Source organism: Solea senegalensis, linkage group LG7 (genome assembly GCF_019176455.1).
Source record: "Solea senegalensis isolate Sse05_10M linkage group LG7, IFAPA_SoseM_1, whole genome shotgun sequence".
Taxonomy (NCBI): Eukaryota; Metazoa; Chordata; class Actinopteri; order Pleuronectiformes; family Soleidae; genus Solea; species Solea senegalensis.
In genome coordinates this window covers 16,437,785-16,457,359 of record NC_058027.1, presented here as the reverse complement: position 1 = coordinate 16,457,359, position 19,575 = coordinate 16,437,785, and the positions used below count along the sequence as shown (strand labels likewise).

The 19,575-nt window shown below is 39.6% G+C and overlaps 1 protein-coding gene across 1 annotated transcript; it reads left to right on the top strand.

Moving 5' to 3' along the window:
* Nucleotides 1–91: 91 nt before the first annotated feature.
* Nucleotides 92–17,142, top strand: adgrg1 (adhesion G protein-coupled receptor G1). Its single transcript, XM_044030992.1, has 15 exons — nucleotides 92–346; nucleotides 7,630–7,705; nucleotides 9,237–9,499; nucleotides 9,685–9,871; nucleotides 9,995–10,040; nucleotides 10,295–10,382; nucleotides 11,623–11,745; nucleotides 12,168–12,284; nucleotides 13,410–13,452; nucleotides 13,561–13,667; nucleotides 13,916–14,031; nucleotides 14,129–14,391; nucleotides 14,466–14,565; nucleotides 14,680–14,957; nucleotides 15,667–17,142. The coding sequence occupies exons 2-15, from the start codon at nucleotides 7,639–7,641 to the stop codon at nucleotides 15,792–15,794; spliced, it is 1,926 nt and encodes a 641-aa protein (XP_043886927.1). The 5' UTR covers nucleotides 92–346; nucleotides 7,630–7,638; the 3' UTR covers nucleotides 15,795–17,142.
* Nucleotides 17,143–19,575: the final 2,433 nt, after the last annotated feature.

Here is a 19,575-nt window from a genome sequence, read left to right as displayed (position 1 = left end):
TGTACCTCAATTGTTGGCTTTGTTTTATTTTGAAAGTCTTAAACGGAAATTGTACTTTCTTTACTGTCGCTTCGTTCACGGCTTCTCCGGCTCACACCTCGCTCCCGCTGACAGTCGTTACCCGGTTGGAGAGGTTGTGTGACGGCTTCAGTTAAGACGTCAGCTCGGCGCCTGGCTCTTCGTACTGTCTTTCCACACGCTTTAAAAATAAATACAAGCACTTAAGTCTGTCGGAGGCTTCAGAGAATGAGAAGGTGACGACGGGTGAAGTTGTATTTGAGCCTTTGCGGACTTGTGACAAAACTGTGCATCAGAACGCGGCAGGCAGTGAGTAAATCTTGTCTAGGTAAGTCAGTGTTTTTAACTTTCCTTCAGTCAAAAATACAAACCGTACAGCTAAAGAAATAACTTGTATTATGTAGGCCAATTCTATACTACCAGAATTCGGTCAGCCCTTTAGGTTTTACACTGACATCATAAAGCCAACTATTTCATTTGTATTCAACGTTTCTTCTTCATAATGTTTCTTTTCAAAATACCTATAAAATTGCTTCAAGAAATGATATATATTTTTGCACTGGCCCTTTTCATGGCAGACATTTTGACAGGTCACAATAGGAAAGTACAGGTGCAACTTAATCAGAATATTTAACTCAGTGCCCCTGTGTCGTGTTGTGCATGCCACTGTCACACTAACAGTAATCGATCAGATCAACGATTTCAGTGACACCTGCACTTTTCATGTTAAAATGTATGCTGTGGGAGAAAGCCCATTGTTCCTGTGTATGGATGATGTTTAGCTCACAGACAGACTGGCACGTCTGTGGTTTCCTGACTGTGACCATACTCAATCATAACACTTGACTCACTTGAAATGTGTGTAAAATAGCCCATGAACATAATGTTTAAAACTGAAAGCAGACCAAATGACTAGCAATGGATCTGCGGCTATTGAAATGCAAATGTTGCAGTGGAGGTGTGAGTCATTACAGAAGGCTCTTTTCTCCTTTGTGCTCACTGATTTTTTTATAATGAGAAAAAGAAAGCCCCTTATGGCAAAATAAACCCCCGTGACCAACACATAAAAGGCCACACTAGGGGGTGATTTAGGCTTAATAATATTCTCTGTGTCTCTGTGTGTGTGTTGTTTTATTGATTTATTCATACCCCCAAAGGATCTATCTACTGCATTCCACCTGCTCCTCCAATTTCCTCACAGAGGACATCAAGATACAGATAAAGACATACACATACACTTTCACCCCAGACATGCACACTGCACTTCACTATAGTGCTATCACAAAGAATGCAAAATGTAGCCCAGGGAGCATTCCACATCAGCCATATTACATCTAGTCTTCCACTTCAACTTGAGATGTTTCTGTGCCAAGGACTTTGAGGCTTGTTCCTGCTTTGATAAAGCTCCTCCAGGTGTTGCTTTGGTGTTTGTTGTGTCTTGAGAGACAAAGGAAACCTCACGTTATTGTGAATACCACTTTTGGTGTGCAGAGTCGCACTTACAACAGCGTTGCCTGTGGATGTTTATTGTACTGTACACTGAGCTGCTCATGCTGTGTGCTGTAAATCAACATGTCACATTAATAGTTGCATCTTGTGTCTTGGTTGAGGAAAACAAATAGAAATGTTATCTGTAACAATGCACGCTGCCAGCGGTGCATGACATTGTTGTACAGTGCTGTCTTCCCACAGCAGCATATTCAGCAAAAAAACAGAAAACAAACAAGGTCTGTGTGCATTTTATGATGAGTCAATGAGGAGGGACCATTTGAAGAGTTTCTTTAATGTGATTGTGTTGTAGAGCTGCAACTAACGATTATTTTCATAATCGATTAATCAAGTATTTTTTGTTTGGTGTTTCAGTGTTTGAATGTTTCAGTTTGAATAATTTCTTTGTCAAATGGAGCAATGAAACCATAAAATATTCACATTTAAGAAGCAGAAAATTCACAAAGCTAGTTTTAATTATTAAAGAATCTCTAAAATAATAATTTAGTAATCTAATAACAATCGATGAATTGAATAATTGTTGCAGCCCTATTGTGTTGTATATTATTTTCCACCTAATGCCATAAATTGTCATTTTGTCCATAGTCTTGGAAGGAAAATCCTAAAAAGCAGAAGCAGGAAACTAGTCAATTTAAAATACACACATTCATAACCCACCAGGCTAAATTACCTTATGTTAAAAAAAATTGGACAGTTCTTAAGGTGGTCATTTTAATCCACTGCTTTCCTTTCATTGTGATTGAAAGTTGTGCAGCAAGTGACAACTGTTGATGAGTGCATGTGTGTGTGTCTTGTATGCATTGGCTTAAACAGCCTTGGAACTGGCGTGAGCCCTTTGACCCTCATTCGCGCTCACTGTCACTTCAGCTCTAAGGCCTGAAACAAAGAGCAGCTTTTGTTCCCAGAGTCATTCTTCCATGCACATTCTTTGCTCCTTCAGGCTGCAGCTCGCAGGGCAGTGAAGTCGACACAACAAAAACTTTGATGGCAGTTGTGCTGGTTTCCGAGACAGAAGAGAGACAACAATTACAGAATATAAGGTATTAGAGGTATAGGCATTAAAGGACATCTTAGGGCTCCACCAGGTTTATTGTTATGTTTATGTCTGCCAAATTCTGTGATCATTGGAATTTGGACTGGACTGGCGATATTAGCAGGCTGTCAATGAGTTCCACATACAACATTTGTATATTGCTCAAGCATGTTGGGATGTCCTCCAAGCACAACGTAGAGGGGGGGTGTGATCCCTGGCTCAGCCACTCTTTGTGCTCATGTGTCCCTGCTGTGCAGCGTGTGAATGAGGTTGATCAATATGTGACAGAGAAGTGTGTTGCATAGAGCTATACCATACAGAGATAAATAACCAGTCATGCTCATATCCATACCTATGGTTCTTTGAGAGTCTACAATGAACCAAACACCTGTCTGCATGTCTGTGGACTGTAAGAGAAAGTGGAAGCACTAAGAGAAAACCCCTGCTCTAGTCATTAGCATTTATCATTGCTGCACCATGGAAACCAAAAGTCATGGTTATTGTGTAATTTCACAAAATCATTAGAGGCAGTTCAACCATGCTAGTATATAACCTGTTACTTGGACAAACCAATTGCTCTTTAGCCATCATGGGGGGGTTGAAGATGTAGATTTAAAAAAAAAAGAAAAAAAGAACATGTTATGTTTATGTCTGCCAAATTCTGTGATCATTGGAATTTGGACTGGACTGGCGATATTAGCAGGCTGTCAATGAGTTCCACATACAACATTTGTATATTGCTCAAGCATGTTGGGTAGATTTAAAAAAAGAAAAAAAGAACATGTTTAAATTACATATTATAGAGATATAATATGTAAGAGATATATATTATAGAGATATTTGAGCCACTGTTTCTATGTTTGTCACTCTTATCTCATGTCTGCGCGTCACGAGGTTTCGGCTGCCACCGCAGATGTTGAACAAGATTTGAAAAGATGATTAACTTGTTTGAGTGAATCACACTGTCTGACATGACGATACAGAAAACTGTGTGCGGGAGTTTCAAAAGCTTCATTCTCACATAAACAGCAGTGAGCAACATGTTCTGGAATGAGTCTGTAGCTTGGTGCTGAAAAATGCTCTTGCTCTCTCTCACACACACACACAAGAGCTGGGAAGTACAAGAGAATGGGGAATTCTTGTGCTGAATTGATGCTTGGGTGCCATGCCAGGACAAAGGGAGGGTGTGTGTGGGAGGGAGAGGGAGTTAGTTTACATGACATGCCAAATCAGGCAGTTGAAAGAGAGGGAGAGTGTAGAGGTTCGAGTTGAGAAAGAGTAAATAATTGTTCTGTTATGAAGTAAATTTGACTCTATTGTACTGAATGCACCTATACATACACACACAGATTAGTTCACTGTTGTGCACATTTGATTGCGTACAGAGATGGGTTTTGTGTTGACAGTGGGGGCCATTTTGTCTTCTCTCTCAAACATGTGAGGAGAACTGAGGTGTCCACTGTGCCTTCTCGCTCACTAGTCGTCTGCGGGCAGGGTGACAGTGGTTGTCTGTTTCCATCACTGCAAGAGGAGGTCATTTACATCAGTATCATCACTCAGATAGCACTAATACGTGGGGTTCAGGGTGAGAGGGTGACGTGAGTCACTGTGTGTTTGTGAAATTGCCACCAGTGTGAGGCTGACTGTCAGCAAGTGTCATTGCTGCGTCACCATGCTACCCTGTCCTGCAAAAACGATGTTTCCACACATCTCTACTGCATTATAAAAGTGCTGTTCACGAGGAATACATTTTCACTGACATTACATGTTTGATTTTGACATATCTTTAATAGTGATAGAAGTATTTGTATTTTGTCTTTTGTTGTTTTATAGGAAATCTAACTTTAAAGTAATAATTTCAGAGCTACCACACTCACAGAGCTGATTCGCTGCCCATCTCTGTGGAGGAGTGTGATTCCCACTCTCATGCGCTCTAAAAGAGTCACACCTTAACAACCCTCCCCAAAGATGTTTAATGTATAATCAAAAAAGGGAAGTGTCAAAACCACAAAGTGTCATGTGAAGTAAGTTCAAGTTTCACTTTAAGCCTTTAAACTGAAGTGAAAGTTGGCAATATTGTATTTGTGATCACACATTACCACATTGTTTTATTGTAGATAATAAAACATAATTGTTGATAATTATTATAGCTTATCAGTTAAGACTTACACGTACCTTCCCCAGGATACGTACATACATCATATCTGAATATTTTCCCAGATGCTCAGCAGTAGCTTGTTTGTAATCAAATTGTTGCATTATAATAATGTTGCCAGATATTTTCAAAATGTTCGTGTTCATGTGTGTTCAATAGTCAAATGTTGCTCAGCTGATGGGTAAAAAGAAGAACTTCTTAAAGCTTGTCTCAATAGCTTTTTCAGATACATTCTGAACCAAAAGTTAATAATTCAAAATTAGATTTTGTTACATTCAAACCCACAGCCAAACATAATCTGATGAACTGAAACTTTTGTTTATAAAGCTCAAGTTGAGCTCTGGTTGCCACGTGAAAAGTGTCATGACTATCAAGAGTGGATTGATATAATAATGATAATAAAATGTCAATTCCAATTTCAAATAAAATGAATCCTTGGAGCACAAATGTAAAAACGCATATGCAGAGGCTATAAGAATGTGCAATGTAGACTGTCTATATAGCAAGTTCAAAGCTTGCTTGGCTCATTTTCTATGAACAAAAATAAAAGAAAAACCTGTCTATTTGGTGATTTCTGCACAATTATCACTCCTCCAGATGTTTTTTTTAATATGCAATATAAAATTAATCATAACTTTGACTCAACAACACATAAGGAGATGAGCCCGAAGATGACCTATAAACACACACCCCCAGGATGTCCATATAAGGAGTTGTGTATGCAATTTAGCAAGAGTGCACCTGTGGCACTAATCTGTGCTGTGTGATCACTAAGGGTTAAGAAAACTTTAGACAAAATTTAATTTGACTTAGATAGACCCAGGAAAGAAATTGGACACTGACCGTACGTGTGTGTGGGGGGATGGTTGTTCGTCTCTATGTGGTCCTGTGATGGACTGGTGATCTGTCCAGGGTGTACCCCGCCTTTGGCCCTATGTCATCTGGGATTGGCCCCAGTGCGCCCCGTGACCTTCATGTGGAGGATAAAGCAGTAGAAGATGAGTGAGTGAGTGAGTGAGTGAGTGAGTGAGTGAGAATGAGGAAAGGCTGTCTGAGCTGTAGCCGAGGGGCTCTGACAGCAGAGACCTAAATGATTGTATTATATTCGATCATTCACTTTTCAGTCATCATTTCATTTCAAATCAGATATTTCATTTCAAATCAAAGGTCAAACTTGTTCACTGCATTTTGACTGGAGAAAGCCAAATGATGTATTTAAATGAAAATAAGTATTGCACATTTAATCGCCAAGTGTGGTCACTAAACTCTAAAGCAGACTTTGCTGCATGGAGATTCCAGACAGCTTGTTACAAGTCTGTAATATCAGATGAAGCTTAGTAAGCAAGATATCTCTCGAGCAGATAAATGTTCGCACTATTGGCTCCGTGGAAATGACTCTGAAGCAGCAGAACATTAATACAGCATCTGATGTGTGGCACAGTAATGTATTGTAACTTGTTACTGAAATTTGCTTGTGTTTGTTTGTGTTTGTGTATCAGTTTGACCCCGCGTGTCTCTGTGTGGTTGTCCAAAGCATAGGTCCATCTCGAGTATCAGGTGTGTGCTTCGACACACACAGTTATAAATAGACAGCTGACCCTCTGGGCTTTGCTGTTTGCCACTCTCATTTTTTCTCTCTCTCTTTCATTCTGATCTTTCTGCTTTGTCTGTGGTTCAACTGGTTCCTGTCTGCCTTGTGACATTGAGAACAACCCGTTCTCAACTCCGTTTCCCTTCCGCACTTGGCATCTCTATACTGAACAGTAACTCCACACCGACACAGTGTTTGTGCACGTATAGGTGTGATTGCAGGTGTACTGTATGCACCAGTGCTCTGACAAAGTAGGCAGGATCTGTCTCATTCTCATTCTCGCATCCGGTTAATACGCAACAGGTGACCTGAGGCAGTCTCTGTTCACTGTTTTTTAAAGGTACATGCAGCTGATAGGTAGAACAGTGAATAGCAGTGTCCTCAATAAAGTCACGGGCCATCCTCAATACTGAAAATGCTGGTCTAGAGGAAAGGTTATTATGGTATTATTGATGACATTAATTATTAAGTTGACTTACAGGAAACATAGTGTTACTACTATATGAATTTACAGCAAGCAATCTCCACAGTTAATGAGCAGCGCCTTCATTCAATGAGTCTCTGTTTGAACATCCCTTTAAAAAAACACTTAAGCTCCAGGAGATGTTGAAAACTCAGAAAGGGTAGATAATGAATGGCTTCACAAGATGTGAGGATTCGACTGTCAACACGAGGGCACTTTTCTCAGGTTTTCACTGTTCAGCCACATCAATAAAGCCCTTAATTGTTCAATGTTTGTTGTTTTCTCTTCTCTTCTTCTAACCACTTTAATCTCTACAGTAATAGTGTCACTGTAATGTTTCTATTTTGAAACAAGAAAAAAAAAAACCTTGACGATGGAAAGATTGAAGATTGAAGTCTGTCTCCGTCTCTGCCTGTCTTTCCTGTCAGTTAAAAAGGAAAGACTGTTGCCATCGATATTTTGAGCCTCAACACTTCTGTATTCATTGATAAGAGCGTGCAGATAACAAAGCAGGCCTCTGGATAACAACACTATCATTTAAAAGAAAATATTTTTCATTGTGTCAGACCTGCACTGTGTCTGGATTGGGACTTGCTGTTTTATATAGGATTTGTATGTGCACACAAGAACAATTAAACAGATGCAGAATAACTATTTCACAGAAATGTGCGTCAAATTCTGGCCGCAAATGTGCAGTGTGGTTTCTCGTGTAATTCTGCTTACATGCTAGCAGCTGGTTTCAGTAGTGGTGTGTCTCATTTGCTGACTGTCTGTACTCCTGTGCTGCTTATGCAGAAATACATTATAGCTTTGTTCCCCTTGTGCAGCCACATTTGACTGTGTGTGTTTTCTTTGTGCAGTTATTACTGATGGCGTCCCAACTGACAGATCTGTGTCTGAGGGTTGTGTTCGTCGTGGCCGCCGTCCTCTCCCCAGGTAAGCTAAATAAAAAAGAAAAAGAACTGCTTCGTCTTAAATGCATCTTTTGGCCTCATGGTCAATGTTACAGCTGAGTTTCAGAACAATGTTCTCCAGAGTGTCTGCGTCTCAATGCATAGAGGTATCAAAAGAGAACAGCAGGCCACATGTTTCCTCTGTGGTCTGAGTGGATTCTGAAGCTGTTCCTGAGTACAGTACATTTGCTTGTGAAGTGACTTTAAACAAACTCTAAAAGTCAAGTGTAAATGAGAGTGCAAACACGTTCAGAGAAAAAAGTTTCTTGCAAAGAGCCGTCTGAGGGTCACTAGCCTGAAGAAAGGCAGGATATATGGGCCCCAGTGAGGGCCAATAAGCTACTGAGCATGTGAACTAAATGGTGTGTGCAAAGCATAATTTCACAGTCACATAGGTCTATATTTTGGTACAGAAGTGCAACAACTTGCAATAAAACAAAACTATAATAAAAATTCAAAAATACAACCCGGATATTGCTAAAGCCAATGCGGCATGCTGCATTAAATAGACATGAATCAGAAGTTTAAATTATGAGTTTTCATATTTCTAATTAATGTCAGAAATGAGTGGGAAATGAGGAATTGAAAGTAGGAAATGTATCTAAAATCTGAATACATCCATTAGGGCTGTCATGGTAATCACACAAATGAACAAAAGTAAACAAGACTATTGCAGAGGAAGAAGAGATACAGCATGACCACACATGCGTCACCTGGTATTAAGACTTTCTGGCAGAAACAATGGTCCCTGCACATGTGCTGTGTTCTTTCAGAACACCAGTGTAGTGACACTCCTGCGTTGGAGGACTTGTGATAATATCGCATACTGCGGTGTCAAGACCCTTTAATTTACCACAGTGAATATTTAGCCCTACAATGTCCTAAATGAGCTGAATATTTTCTGTCACTATGTGAGTGTGGTCTAGTGGTTGCTATAGAGATGGCACCTCCTGAGAAGGCGAGTCACTGATGCATCTTCCAAAATACTCATTGTAAAGAGAATTTAAAATTTTAAAATTGTGTGTTTTTTTTCTTCTAGAAGTCATTTTATATTGTTGTCCCTGGAGAAGCTGGGTGGTACTTCTTAGAGAGACGCAGTAGTGTATGAAACTAGACAAATGATCTGGTGGAAAATCATGTATGATGAGTGAAATTTGTGACCTGAGAGGTGAAGTTGAAGAGTTGAACAAGTGAACAACCTCTCTCCCTTCTACAATGAGTCATCCACTGTAGCTGTGAACCTTTCCACGCAATGCACGCCTATGCAAACATCTGGAATAGGCTGAAAATGACATCAATTGTTTCTTCTGTGAAAAGTCTGTGATGGTCATGAAAGTTAAATAAAATACCTGCTGCAGAATAACTGTATAAAATAATAGTTGGCATCAATCCCACCAATAATACCTTTATTTTATGTATGTCCTTGTGGTGGTTTTTGCCATTTCACATTAGTATTCTCCTATACATTTACAGGGGTGTCATTTCTTTGCTGATATCTTATTTATATTCCTCAGGTTCAACTGAAAATGACCATGACTGGACATTTTGTGGCACCTGGCTCCATGGCCAGCAGTTTCTGCACCTGGATCTCAACCTCTCCCCCGGATGTAATGGGTTGTCAGTCTCCGCCAATGAGAGCGTTCTGTCCATCAATGGGCAGTTCACAGCCCGCTGTCGCCGGTCTGATGTGATTCCCCTCAACCAGTTTGGGCTTGACTTCGAGGACCATGACTTCTGCCTGTACTGGGAGCCACTTCAGGACCAGCTGAAGCTGCAGGTAAATCTGAGACATGGAGCCACTCACATCAAAAAGCTGCATTTAAAAAAAAGTGTTTTCTTGGCAGCTTCATCATCAGCCCTTAAAGGGAAATAGAAGTTATTTAGAATGCGTGAGTCTGTCATATGAAAACATGAGTAAATGTATACAGTATATAGTTAACTTTGTTTTTTCTTGCTGTACAGATTGGCGGGGAGAACCTCACTCTGTGCTGGCCCGCCCGGCCACAGGGCTCCTGCTGCACTGACCTGTCTCTTGGCAGCAATGAGCCTGAAGCAGACTTTGGCATCTACAAAGCAATGATCAGAACGGACGTCATCGCCCTTAAAACCTTCACTACTTACACATTCAATGCAAGTCCCATCAGCTGCAGTGAGGAAGCTTTTTTCTATTTTCTGCTTTTATATTAGTCAGTTTTTACACTCAAATAGATTTCTTTTAAAATGTCAAAGTTTAACATGTCAAACTAAAAACTGCCCCTTTTTTCTTTTGCAGAAACCTTATGTGAACAAGTGAAGCACAAAGCCACCCAGTTCAACATGTAATTTTCCTCTGTTTTTCTTAATCAAATGCATGAATGACACATGTCAGGGTGTGTCTGTCATCATCCTTCCTCCTGTGACTTTATGTTAATTGCTACGGTCAGTGTTGCGAACCTTTAAATACAGTAATCACAGAATGACCACTTACAAGAAGCTAGACTTCAAATTATTGCAAGAGTGTGGGTTACACATAAACTTGCTTTGTGTAAATGAACATCATATCACGTTGATTTGTTTTCGTGGGTGTCTCCAGGGTTGAGCACCATGCTGAGGACTCCTGTCCTGACAGCTTGGATTTGGAGATAAAGGACGATTTCAGAGGCCACAACTTCACATCTTTGGTAAGAGCAGCACACGAAAAGAGTTCACTCACTGTTTCATTTCAAATCAATCCCGAAACAGCTGTTAGACACTCTGCTCTCAGTGCTTATTAACTTTCCCAGTCTGCAAATTGCACTAAGCCTCAAGTCCACTGGTTGCTGATGAAGTAATGAATCAAAAACAGGTCACATTTTATTTTTCATTAATTGTTCGACCTGAAACATGTGCAACTGACACCTGAACGGTCACAAATGTCTGGCCTGCATGGTCTGCATGGACCCCAGCTGACCTCAGTGCACTGGCATCAGCAGAAACTGTAAATTCACCTTTACTCCGCTTAGCAAAGAGATGAGATACAGAGTAGTTTGAAAAGGTTGTGGGATTTGTTTGTTTGGAAACTCCTCCACAGCATTTTACACAGTCGCCCACGGTTCTTATCAGTCGCACCATCAATGCGAGCTGTGACCGTTACTCTCGCTTCAAGTTTTTACATTTCACCATTATTGTTTCATGTTAGTGATTCTTTCTGAAACCAAGCAAACATCCGCAGAGGAGAAAATCTGCCACCGGTTAACACACTACTGTGTGTGCGTGACTGGTCACATGATAAACATTTTCTGGAAAATAATGTTTTCCAACAAAAATAGTAGTAGTATGGAAGGCTTTTGCCAAGGAGGGACATTGGCAACAATTCGATATAAATAATGACTTGTGAAATACAGAAAGAAATAAAACAGGAAAATACTAGTGGCTTAATGAACTCACTCAAGTGAGTTGACATCTTCACTTGTGAGACTGTAAAGAAAGGGTTTAAAACAAACAAACCACTAAGTGTCTTCATACATGTTGGCAGAGGTGGAGAGCTAGTTCACAAAAATAGGTTAGAGTTCCACCACATCAAAGTGCTTGTAGCAGCATTTTACTGACAAGTGGTGCATAGATGTTGAAAGCTGACATTTTGTCCTCCAAAGTCCCTTAAAATAGGACTGTTTGTGTAAGTACTCGGCAATCTACATGCTGTGTCTTCTCATTGAAGCTGCGTACAGTACACCAAAGGACTGTGAAGCACACTTACAGTCGGAGAGGACTGGTGGCACAAGTTCTGTCAGTGTTTTAACCCAAATTTTGACATTTGACACTGCATGCCGTATTTAGGACTTGTCAGTTTATGACTCACAGTTTCCATAAACCCTTGTCATTGACCGTGATGTGATGACTGTTATCGTGATTTGATGACTCTCCTTATACCGTGTTTTTCAGGCCACGAGAGGTGTGTATGAAGAGCCCATCACCACTATCTATCTCCCACCTGCTCTAAAACAAACCACCACCATGACCAGTAAAGTTGTCATCACGTTCTTCAGAAACAACACCCTGTTCCAGGTGAGACTCTGTTTACCCTGAGTCAACACACACACGACTGCTCGCCATTTGTTTTGATCTAAGGCTTAGACTTTGAAGCATAGCTTTGTTCTCCTTCACACAGATGCTTGAAGGCAGATATCTTTGTTCCTCTTGTGTTAATATAGTACGTAGGCTGTGTTATATGAGGGTAAGACAAAGACGAGCTAAAAGTGTGTGTGTGTGTTCCAGGTATTACTCATGTCGTGGGGACCTGAATTTGTTTGTCACGTTATGGCGACTTGTCTTCCTTATGAGGACAAAAAACAAGTCCCCTGTAAATAAAGGATGAGGTTAGGGTTAGGTTAAGGGCAGTAGTAGTTATAGTTAAGGTTAGAGTAAGTCTCCAGGAAATTCATGTATTGTCCTCTGAAATCATGGAAATGTGTGTGTGTTTGTTCCAGGAAAGTCACAAGGAAGTCAAGATTCTCAACGAGGTGGTGAAAATCACTGTGGAGAACGAGATCATCACTGGTCTTTCTGAGCCAATCAGAATTAGCTTTTACCATGATGTCATACATGTGAGTCTGTGTAATCAATATATAAAAACAAACCATAATAATAATAATAATAATAATCTCATAATAATAAAATGAGAAATAATGAAGAGAAGTGAAAAATATGACTTTAGATCTCGATATATTAATTGAACCCTCCTGTGGAGGATAAAGTGGTAGAAAATGGATGAGTGGATATATTAATTGATTTACCAAAATAATTCCTGACAATGTCAATGATTTGACTCTCATGCTGTCAGCGCCGCTCAGACCAACATGAGGAGAAGCACAAAGATCTAATGTCACCCTCACTTTTTTCATTTGTTACTTTGCCAGACAAAGTCTTAAAAAACACTTAGTCAGTAATGAGCTTCATGGTGTTTCTGTGACAAACTTAAAATATCAAAACACATGTTGTCTACTATTTCTTTATTTTTCACTTTGTTGACCGAGTTGTTTAAGACGTTGTCCGTGCTTACCAGTGGACACCAACATAGCCTACTGCACTTTCTTCATGGTTCTCTCAATGTCACTGACACTCAAACACTCACACTTGATAGGTAAACCCAGGGTTGAATGAACCAGTTGTAACACGTTGTGTGGAACGAGTAATTCAAACAAACTGACTCTTGGTTCACTCAATCCAGACAATGAAAACATAGCCTGGGTTTTTTAATCTTGCTTCGCAGTGCAGACTCCAAATGTGTCCATTAACCAACTCAACCAACAAAAGGAACTAATAAAAGAGCTGACTTTGTCAAAACAGTTTCACCCTGTTTCCAACAGTGTGAGAAGAGTAAAGTGCACCATAAATAAAGCCTATCACACACTAGAGGGAATGGTTCCACCTGTACTGTCCAGCAGGGACTGGACATACCGACGGGCCCTACTGAACCTCATGAAAGAAATGTGAATAAAATGTGAATGAAGCACTTTTTAAAACACAGAGTGTTGCAGAAAAGAATGAATGACAAACTGAAAACAATTAAAGACCATTTAAAGATCACATAAGAGCAGGTAAAACAAGGAGTAAAATAAATATATAGATATAGAGTATAGATAAAATGCAGTGAAAGACTTTACACTGTAAAAACATTTTAAAGTGCAGTATCTTAAAGTTATAATCTCTCCTCTTTATTTTTATTTCAGAAAAGACATCCTAGGAAATGTGTTTCATGGGACACCAGGACAGGTTGGAACATTTAGAAATGAGCTTACAATCAGGTTTCATTCAAAATTTTACTGTACGTTTTGGTTCATATCTCAAATGTAACTTTAAACCACTATCGTTTGTGTGCAGACCCACTTCAGGTCAAGTGGTTGTCGGATGGATGTGAGACACAGGAGAGAGATGACGAACACACAGACTGTCTCTGTAACCACCTGACCTACTTCTCTGTGTTGGTGGTGAGACATGCGACGCACATGCTGCCATTTTGCAAAGCACACACACGCACCCACAAAACACAAAGAAAGTAATGATGAGATCCAGGAAATTGTAAATCATGATGCTATTCAACAATATTCAAATGAATCAGTGTGACTTTATGATTTTACTCACCATTTCCCTATTTATTTTTTACTTTTTTCTATTTTTGTTATTGTAATCAAACACTAATGCTTTATATTTGGTTTGCTCTGTTTGCTATTTACAGCAACTGGAGCCTCGGCCAGTGCGCCATCTCCTGGCGCTGACTATCATTACATCCGTGGGCTGTGCTTTGTCTGTGATCAGCTGTGTTGCTCTCATCATTTTTCTCTGCAGGAAGAGGTAATGATGATCCTTTCAAGTTCAACATATCAACTCACAGAAAGATCACTTTTGAGCAGAAATGTGACTTATCATTACTTTTCCGTTCTCTTTCTAGGAAACGATCAAAAGAGCAGTCCCTACCTATCCACTTGGGCTTAGCCGTGTCCCTCGCCTTCCTCAATCTGCTCTTCTTCTTCTCTGGGGTCTTGGCCAATATGGGAGGGGAGGGATTGTGCACCTGGGTGGGGGCAGGACTCCACTACAGCCTGCTCTGCTCCTTCACTTGGATGGGCATAGAGATTTTCCACACCTTCTGGTTGGTGTACATGGTTTTTACCCCCTCCCCAAAACCCTATGTGTGGAACTTGGTTGGTTTTGGTGAGTGCATCAAAATATTGTTTTTGAATATATAGTTTTAGCAGCAGCATGTTGACATATGATCTTGTTCCCAGCTGTGCCCGCTGTTCCCATTATCATCCTGGCTTCAGTAGGTGACATTTATGGACTGAAAAAGGTGGTGCCTAGCGATGACGTCTCCAACCCGTATCTGATGTAAGTAAAAAATATCTGGACAAAGAAACTTGCAGTCATGCCTTTATAGGGAATTGCAAATCACAACATGTGCAGGGGAATGGGAAGTCAGATCATTGACTTTGTTATATCCAGGTGCTGGATGAAAGACGACAACGAGAAGGCCTTGCTGGCTTACTATTTCACCACCATGACCGCCCTGGTTGTCCTTGTGTCCTCCGGCATTGTGATGCTCTTCCTGGTCTACCAGAAGATCCGTGTCAGGGATGAATGGAGACAGAACCGTGTGGCATTTCTCAGTATCTGGGGCCTCAGCTGTCTCTTTGGAACATCGTGGGGTCTGACCTTCCTGGACTTTAGTCCCATCTCTGACTTTGTCCTTTTCCTCTCCTGCTTCATCAACTCTTTTCAAGGTCTGTGTTTGTGACACTGTCCAGATTACACTTGTGCAGTATGTGGTTTCTCTAGGCCTCTATCAACTTTTTTTTTTTTTTTTGAGAAAGCAGAGCACAGCGAGTGTTTTGATTGCTGGCTCAGAGATTGGTGGCCTTGTATTTTGAGCATGATAAGTTGTATCAGTGTGGGAATGTAACAATGACCATGTGGCCTTGTGTTACTGCTGCGTATCAGAAAAAGGTTTCCTCACAGGCAAGGCACTTGTTTTTGACTGAGGTCTAGGTTTTATTTGGAAAATTATTAACCCCATTGTTGCTGCTCGTTGAGATGGTTCAACATGCCAAGACGCTACCACATAAAAAGTAATTTTCTGACATAAAATCACTAGAAGTCTATTCCCTCAGCTCAAATAATAAACATTGATTCCCAGGTTATGGGTTTATCACCAGTTGCATTCACACTTGAATCAAATGACTAAAAAAATAAGCTCTGTGATTTCACCTTCAGTGCACATATTCAGGTTTCTTTTGTCATTTTTAGAAAATGAGTGATGATAATAACCATTAGTTACAGGCCATAGGGTAAAACTATGTGTTCACCTGTAACAGGCTCATCTTCAGTCATACCGAAAAAGTGAAGTTGGCATGTTGGTTAGTAATGAAGGAAGGAAGGATGGGTGGTAGGAACAAATAAGTAAGACTTGTTCTGTTTTTTTCTCTCCCCCAGGCTTCTTTCTAATGCTGCGTTTTTACATGCTGGAGTGGATGCGTAAACAGGCTACTGGCTCGGCACTTGGCAGCAACAGCACTGGATCGACCAGGCAACAAATGCTACAGACCCAGGAGAAGAAATAAATGGACTGAAAAAGGGAGTAGTGCACGGACAAAGCAGCTGTCGAGCTGCTTTGCTGCTCTGTCAAAAATAGAACGTTCTAATCAGTGTAAATTATAAAATGGAGATGAGGAAGTTGTAGAGGAAGTGTTACTTCAGATTAAATCCTGCCATGAGATCAGCTGTAAATTTGGGGCAATGTAAAGAGTAACTTGACAGAAGAGTGAATTTCAATGTGACCACAACAAGTGGTGAAAAAACATGTCTTGACTGTATTTCCCAAATTAGTTTTTGGGGAAGCAGGTTATGCAAGTTTTTCATGATCTCATAGAGTCAGCAAAATGTGGTGACATGCATGTCTGTGAAGGTTCTCAGTCATCTTCTGTGGTTCGCTTGCTTGAGCATGACGGCCAGTCGCCTACATCTAACCACAGAAGTTGGTGGCATGTGCAAATTATTCTTTAAGCCTTATTCTTTTAAGTCTCTTTGCTCAGTCTGGTGTGGTAAATATATCCACGTAACTGTCAAACCAAGTTGAAAAAAAGATAAATGTTACTTGATTCTTCTTCATCACTCAGGAACTCATAATACAGACCTGGAGTCTGTTTGTTTTTTTTAGAATATCTAGACTGGCTCTAGTTGTAGAAGAGATTTTAAAATCTAAGCTGGGGATAAAGTTAAGCTTTGCATCCAAACAGGACAACAGACAGGGAATTTGTGTGCTGTGATGTCCATTTTACTGACTGTAAAGAAAATATATATTATTATTGTTGTTATTACAGCTCTTCTTGAACCTTATATAAGCTTTTGTTTTCATTTTGTACTTTTTTAGAGTTGTCTTCTTTTAAATTAGCACTTTAGATTTTTCAGTCTGAAAAAAGTGAATTTGTGTTGTAATTCAAACTTAAGTACATTTCATATAAAGCAGCAGCAGTTTGTACACATTGTAAAATAACAGCTAAATGTTTTTTTTTTTACATAGAAAAGTGCAGGACTATATATTTTCTTTATACTGTATTCACGCCCTCAGTCAAAATCAAAACATAATTATTCTACATATCAGTCGGGCCAAACGCTTTTTACATTAACTTTCTGTACATGTATATTCAGCTGGTTCAATTTGTTTACCCTCCATTTTCAATTTAAATTTGAAAAATTGAATTCAGGCATGTATTATTTTTTATAAATGCCAGCTGACTCTACAGGTGAGGTTTCCTTTAGATACTGTGATGTTTGCACTTTTTTTTCCTAATTTTGTTTTTAGTGAATTTGATGTCATTTGGATCTTTGTGAATGTTGGAGTTTTTGTGGATGTATAAGAGATTTTTAATAAAACTATTTGATTACAAAAAGCTACAGTAATAGCTGTTAGTCCAAGTGTGTGTGTGTGTTTGTGTAGCAGTACACAGTTAGCATGTACGTGGGTTCCTGTCTTCCTGCTCTGTCGTCCCTTCTTATCTGCACTCGTGTTTCCTCGCAGGACGTTTTATATTTGTTTTTGCCCTCATAAACACTCACTGTTCATTCACCATTGAATTCTCGATGTCTCTGCTAAATGGACTGTACAGTCGGGGCTGAACACCTTTATATTACAGTACTGTCCTGCAGCTGTGCTGTGTTACAGTGAGATAAAGGGGACTGGGGGTATTGTGCAAGTAATGTGTCACAAAAGCATCACGGTGTTTCATACAATTTAAAAAATCGTTTATTTTTATATTTCTACCAGCTTGATGAACAGAAACAGCTAGAAGTAGCAGTTATTTTATTATTTGCAGGGGCAGATAAATATAGCAGTTAACTTAGTGTTTGTCAATCCTGGTCTTCCGGACCATCACACCTGATTCAAATAAACGGGTCGTTAATGTTGATGCGATGACTATTTGAATCAGGTGTGTTGGAGCAGAGAAACACTGTAAAACATGTAGGGTAGAAGATTGGGAAACACTGTTTTGGTCCAGAAATTGAGGACCAAAATACATAAATGAAAAGTCTAATAAAACAAAACAAAGGCTCAAACTGAAAAACACCACCAACATGGGGAAAAGAAAACAGGAACCAGTGAACAAGTGACCTGAAACAAATGAACAAATGTGTACACTGGGAAGGCAGGGATAATCAAACACAGGTGAGACTAATAAGACACAGGTGAAACACATTATTGCGTGGCAGACTATCAAAGGCGAAGACAGGACAGGAAGCAAAACTCGACAAGGTACACAAGGAAAAAAAAATTAAAATAAAACAAGAAACAAGGAGCAGAAAGCCAGACACCGAAGGTAAGTAAAACTGAAAGAGCAACAAAAAGTCCAAAGACCACTGTCCAAACCAAGACCAGGTGTCATGACACATATGTCAAACTGACTGACATGTATTGATACTGGAAATATTATTCATAGGTTATTGTGTAAAGAAATGTATTAATAAATATAATAAAAGCATAACATTCCAGCCCTAGTTTCTACAGTTTTCCTCATTGCTAATAGTCTGGAATAGTCAGGATCAGGGTAAGTCTTAACAAAATAAATATCTCTCTCTACATATATATATATATATATATATATATCACAATGGAACTATAAATCAAACATCAGGGGTGTTTCAAGGAAGTTAGGGACCCCAGACTAAACTTCCATCACACCTGAAAAAATGTGCGACGATGCTGTGACTGTAAATAAAGTCTGAGACAGTTTCATCACCTGAGTAAATGTTGATCCAGGGAGGGAAACTGGAACTCCTTCTCCACCCATCTCTCTGCTTTTTTTCTTGTCATGTCGGCAAATGTAAGACCATGATGTAAAGTATTTTTTCCCGTGTGCGCGTACACGTATGTTTCGTTGAGAAGACCAAAGAGAATGTCTAAATGATATTAAGTAGTGACATTTTGACTCACACATGTTTAAACTACTTTTTCAGACCTGGTTTTAAGGTTAGAGTAGGAATTTGATGTGATGGTTAAGGTTAGGATAAGAGGTGAGGAAATGCATTATGTCTATGAGTGTCCTCACTAAGACAGCTGGACAAAAGTGTGAGTGTGTGTGTTTAAGTGTCTTTGACACTTGAGTAACAACAATGTCACATGGTCAAAGGGCCACTCTCTGTGTCGTATATGGTCCTGGCACGACTGCTCTAATTACATGTCCAGTTTTTGACATTAACAGTGTCAGTCTTTATGACATCTTCACAGGTCTGAGAGAAACCAGACACTGACTGGACAAAATAAAAGCACAAAGAAAAAGTTATTTAGTTTTGATTAACACACTGACTTTACAGTCGTTCTTATGCCTCAGTGCCTGGCAACATGTTTTTCCATTTGTCCAAAATGTCTTCAAACTTGGAACAAAGTTTGACTTGGATTCCCAGAACTGGATAGTTTTTGGTGGTCATTGGTCAAAGTTGAAGCTCTCTGTGACCTTTACAAAACACATTTATTTGCCTTCTGAATGTAGTATCTCAGGGAAAACCTCCAAGGGATCCTTTAAAACCTTGGTAGAATTGCTCTCTTGGAGTTACAAATGAGCTGATAAGAGTTTAGCGATTACCTGTCAAAGTTCAAGGTCACGCAACCTTACAAATATGTTTTTAGAAAAAGTGTCTCATGAGGCAATTTCTATAAATTTGGTACCAGTGTTCGCTCCTGATTAGAATGATTGATCAAAACTGAGATCTGGTTCACTGAGATCAATCAATCAATTTATCATTGTGTAGCTCGTACAGCCCTCCATTAAAAAAATGTTAATGCAGACAACGAAAGCAAAAACAAACAGGCTCAGAAACAAGGTCATAATATAGCACAATAAAAACTGA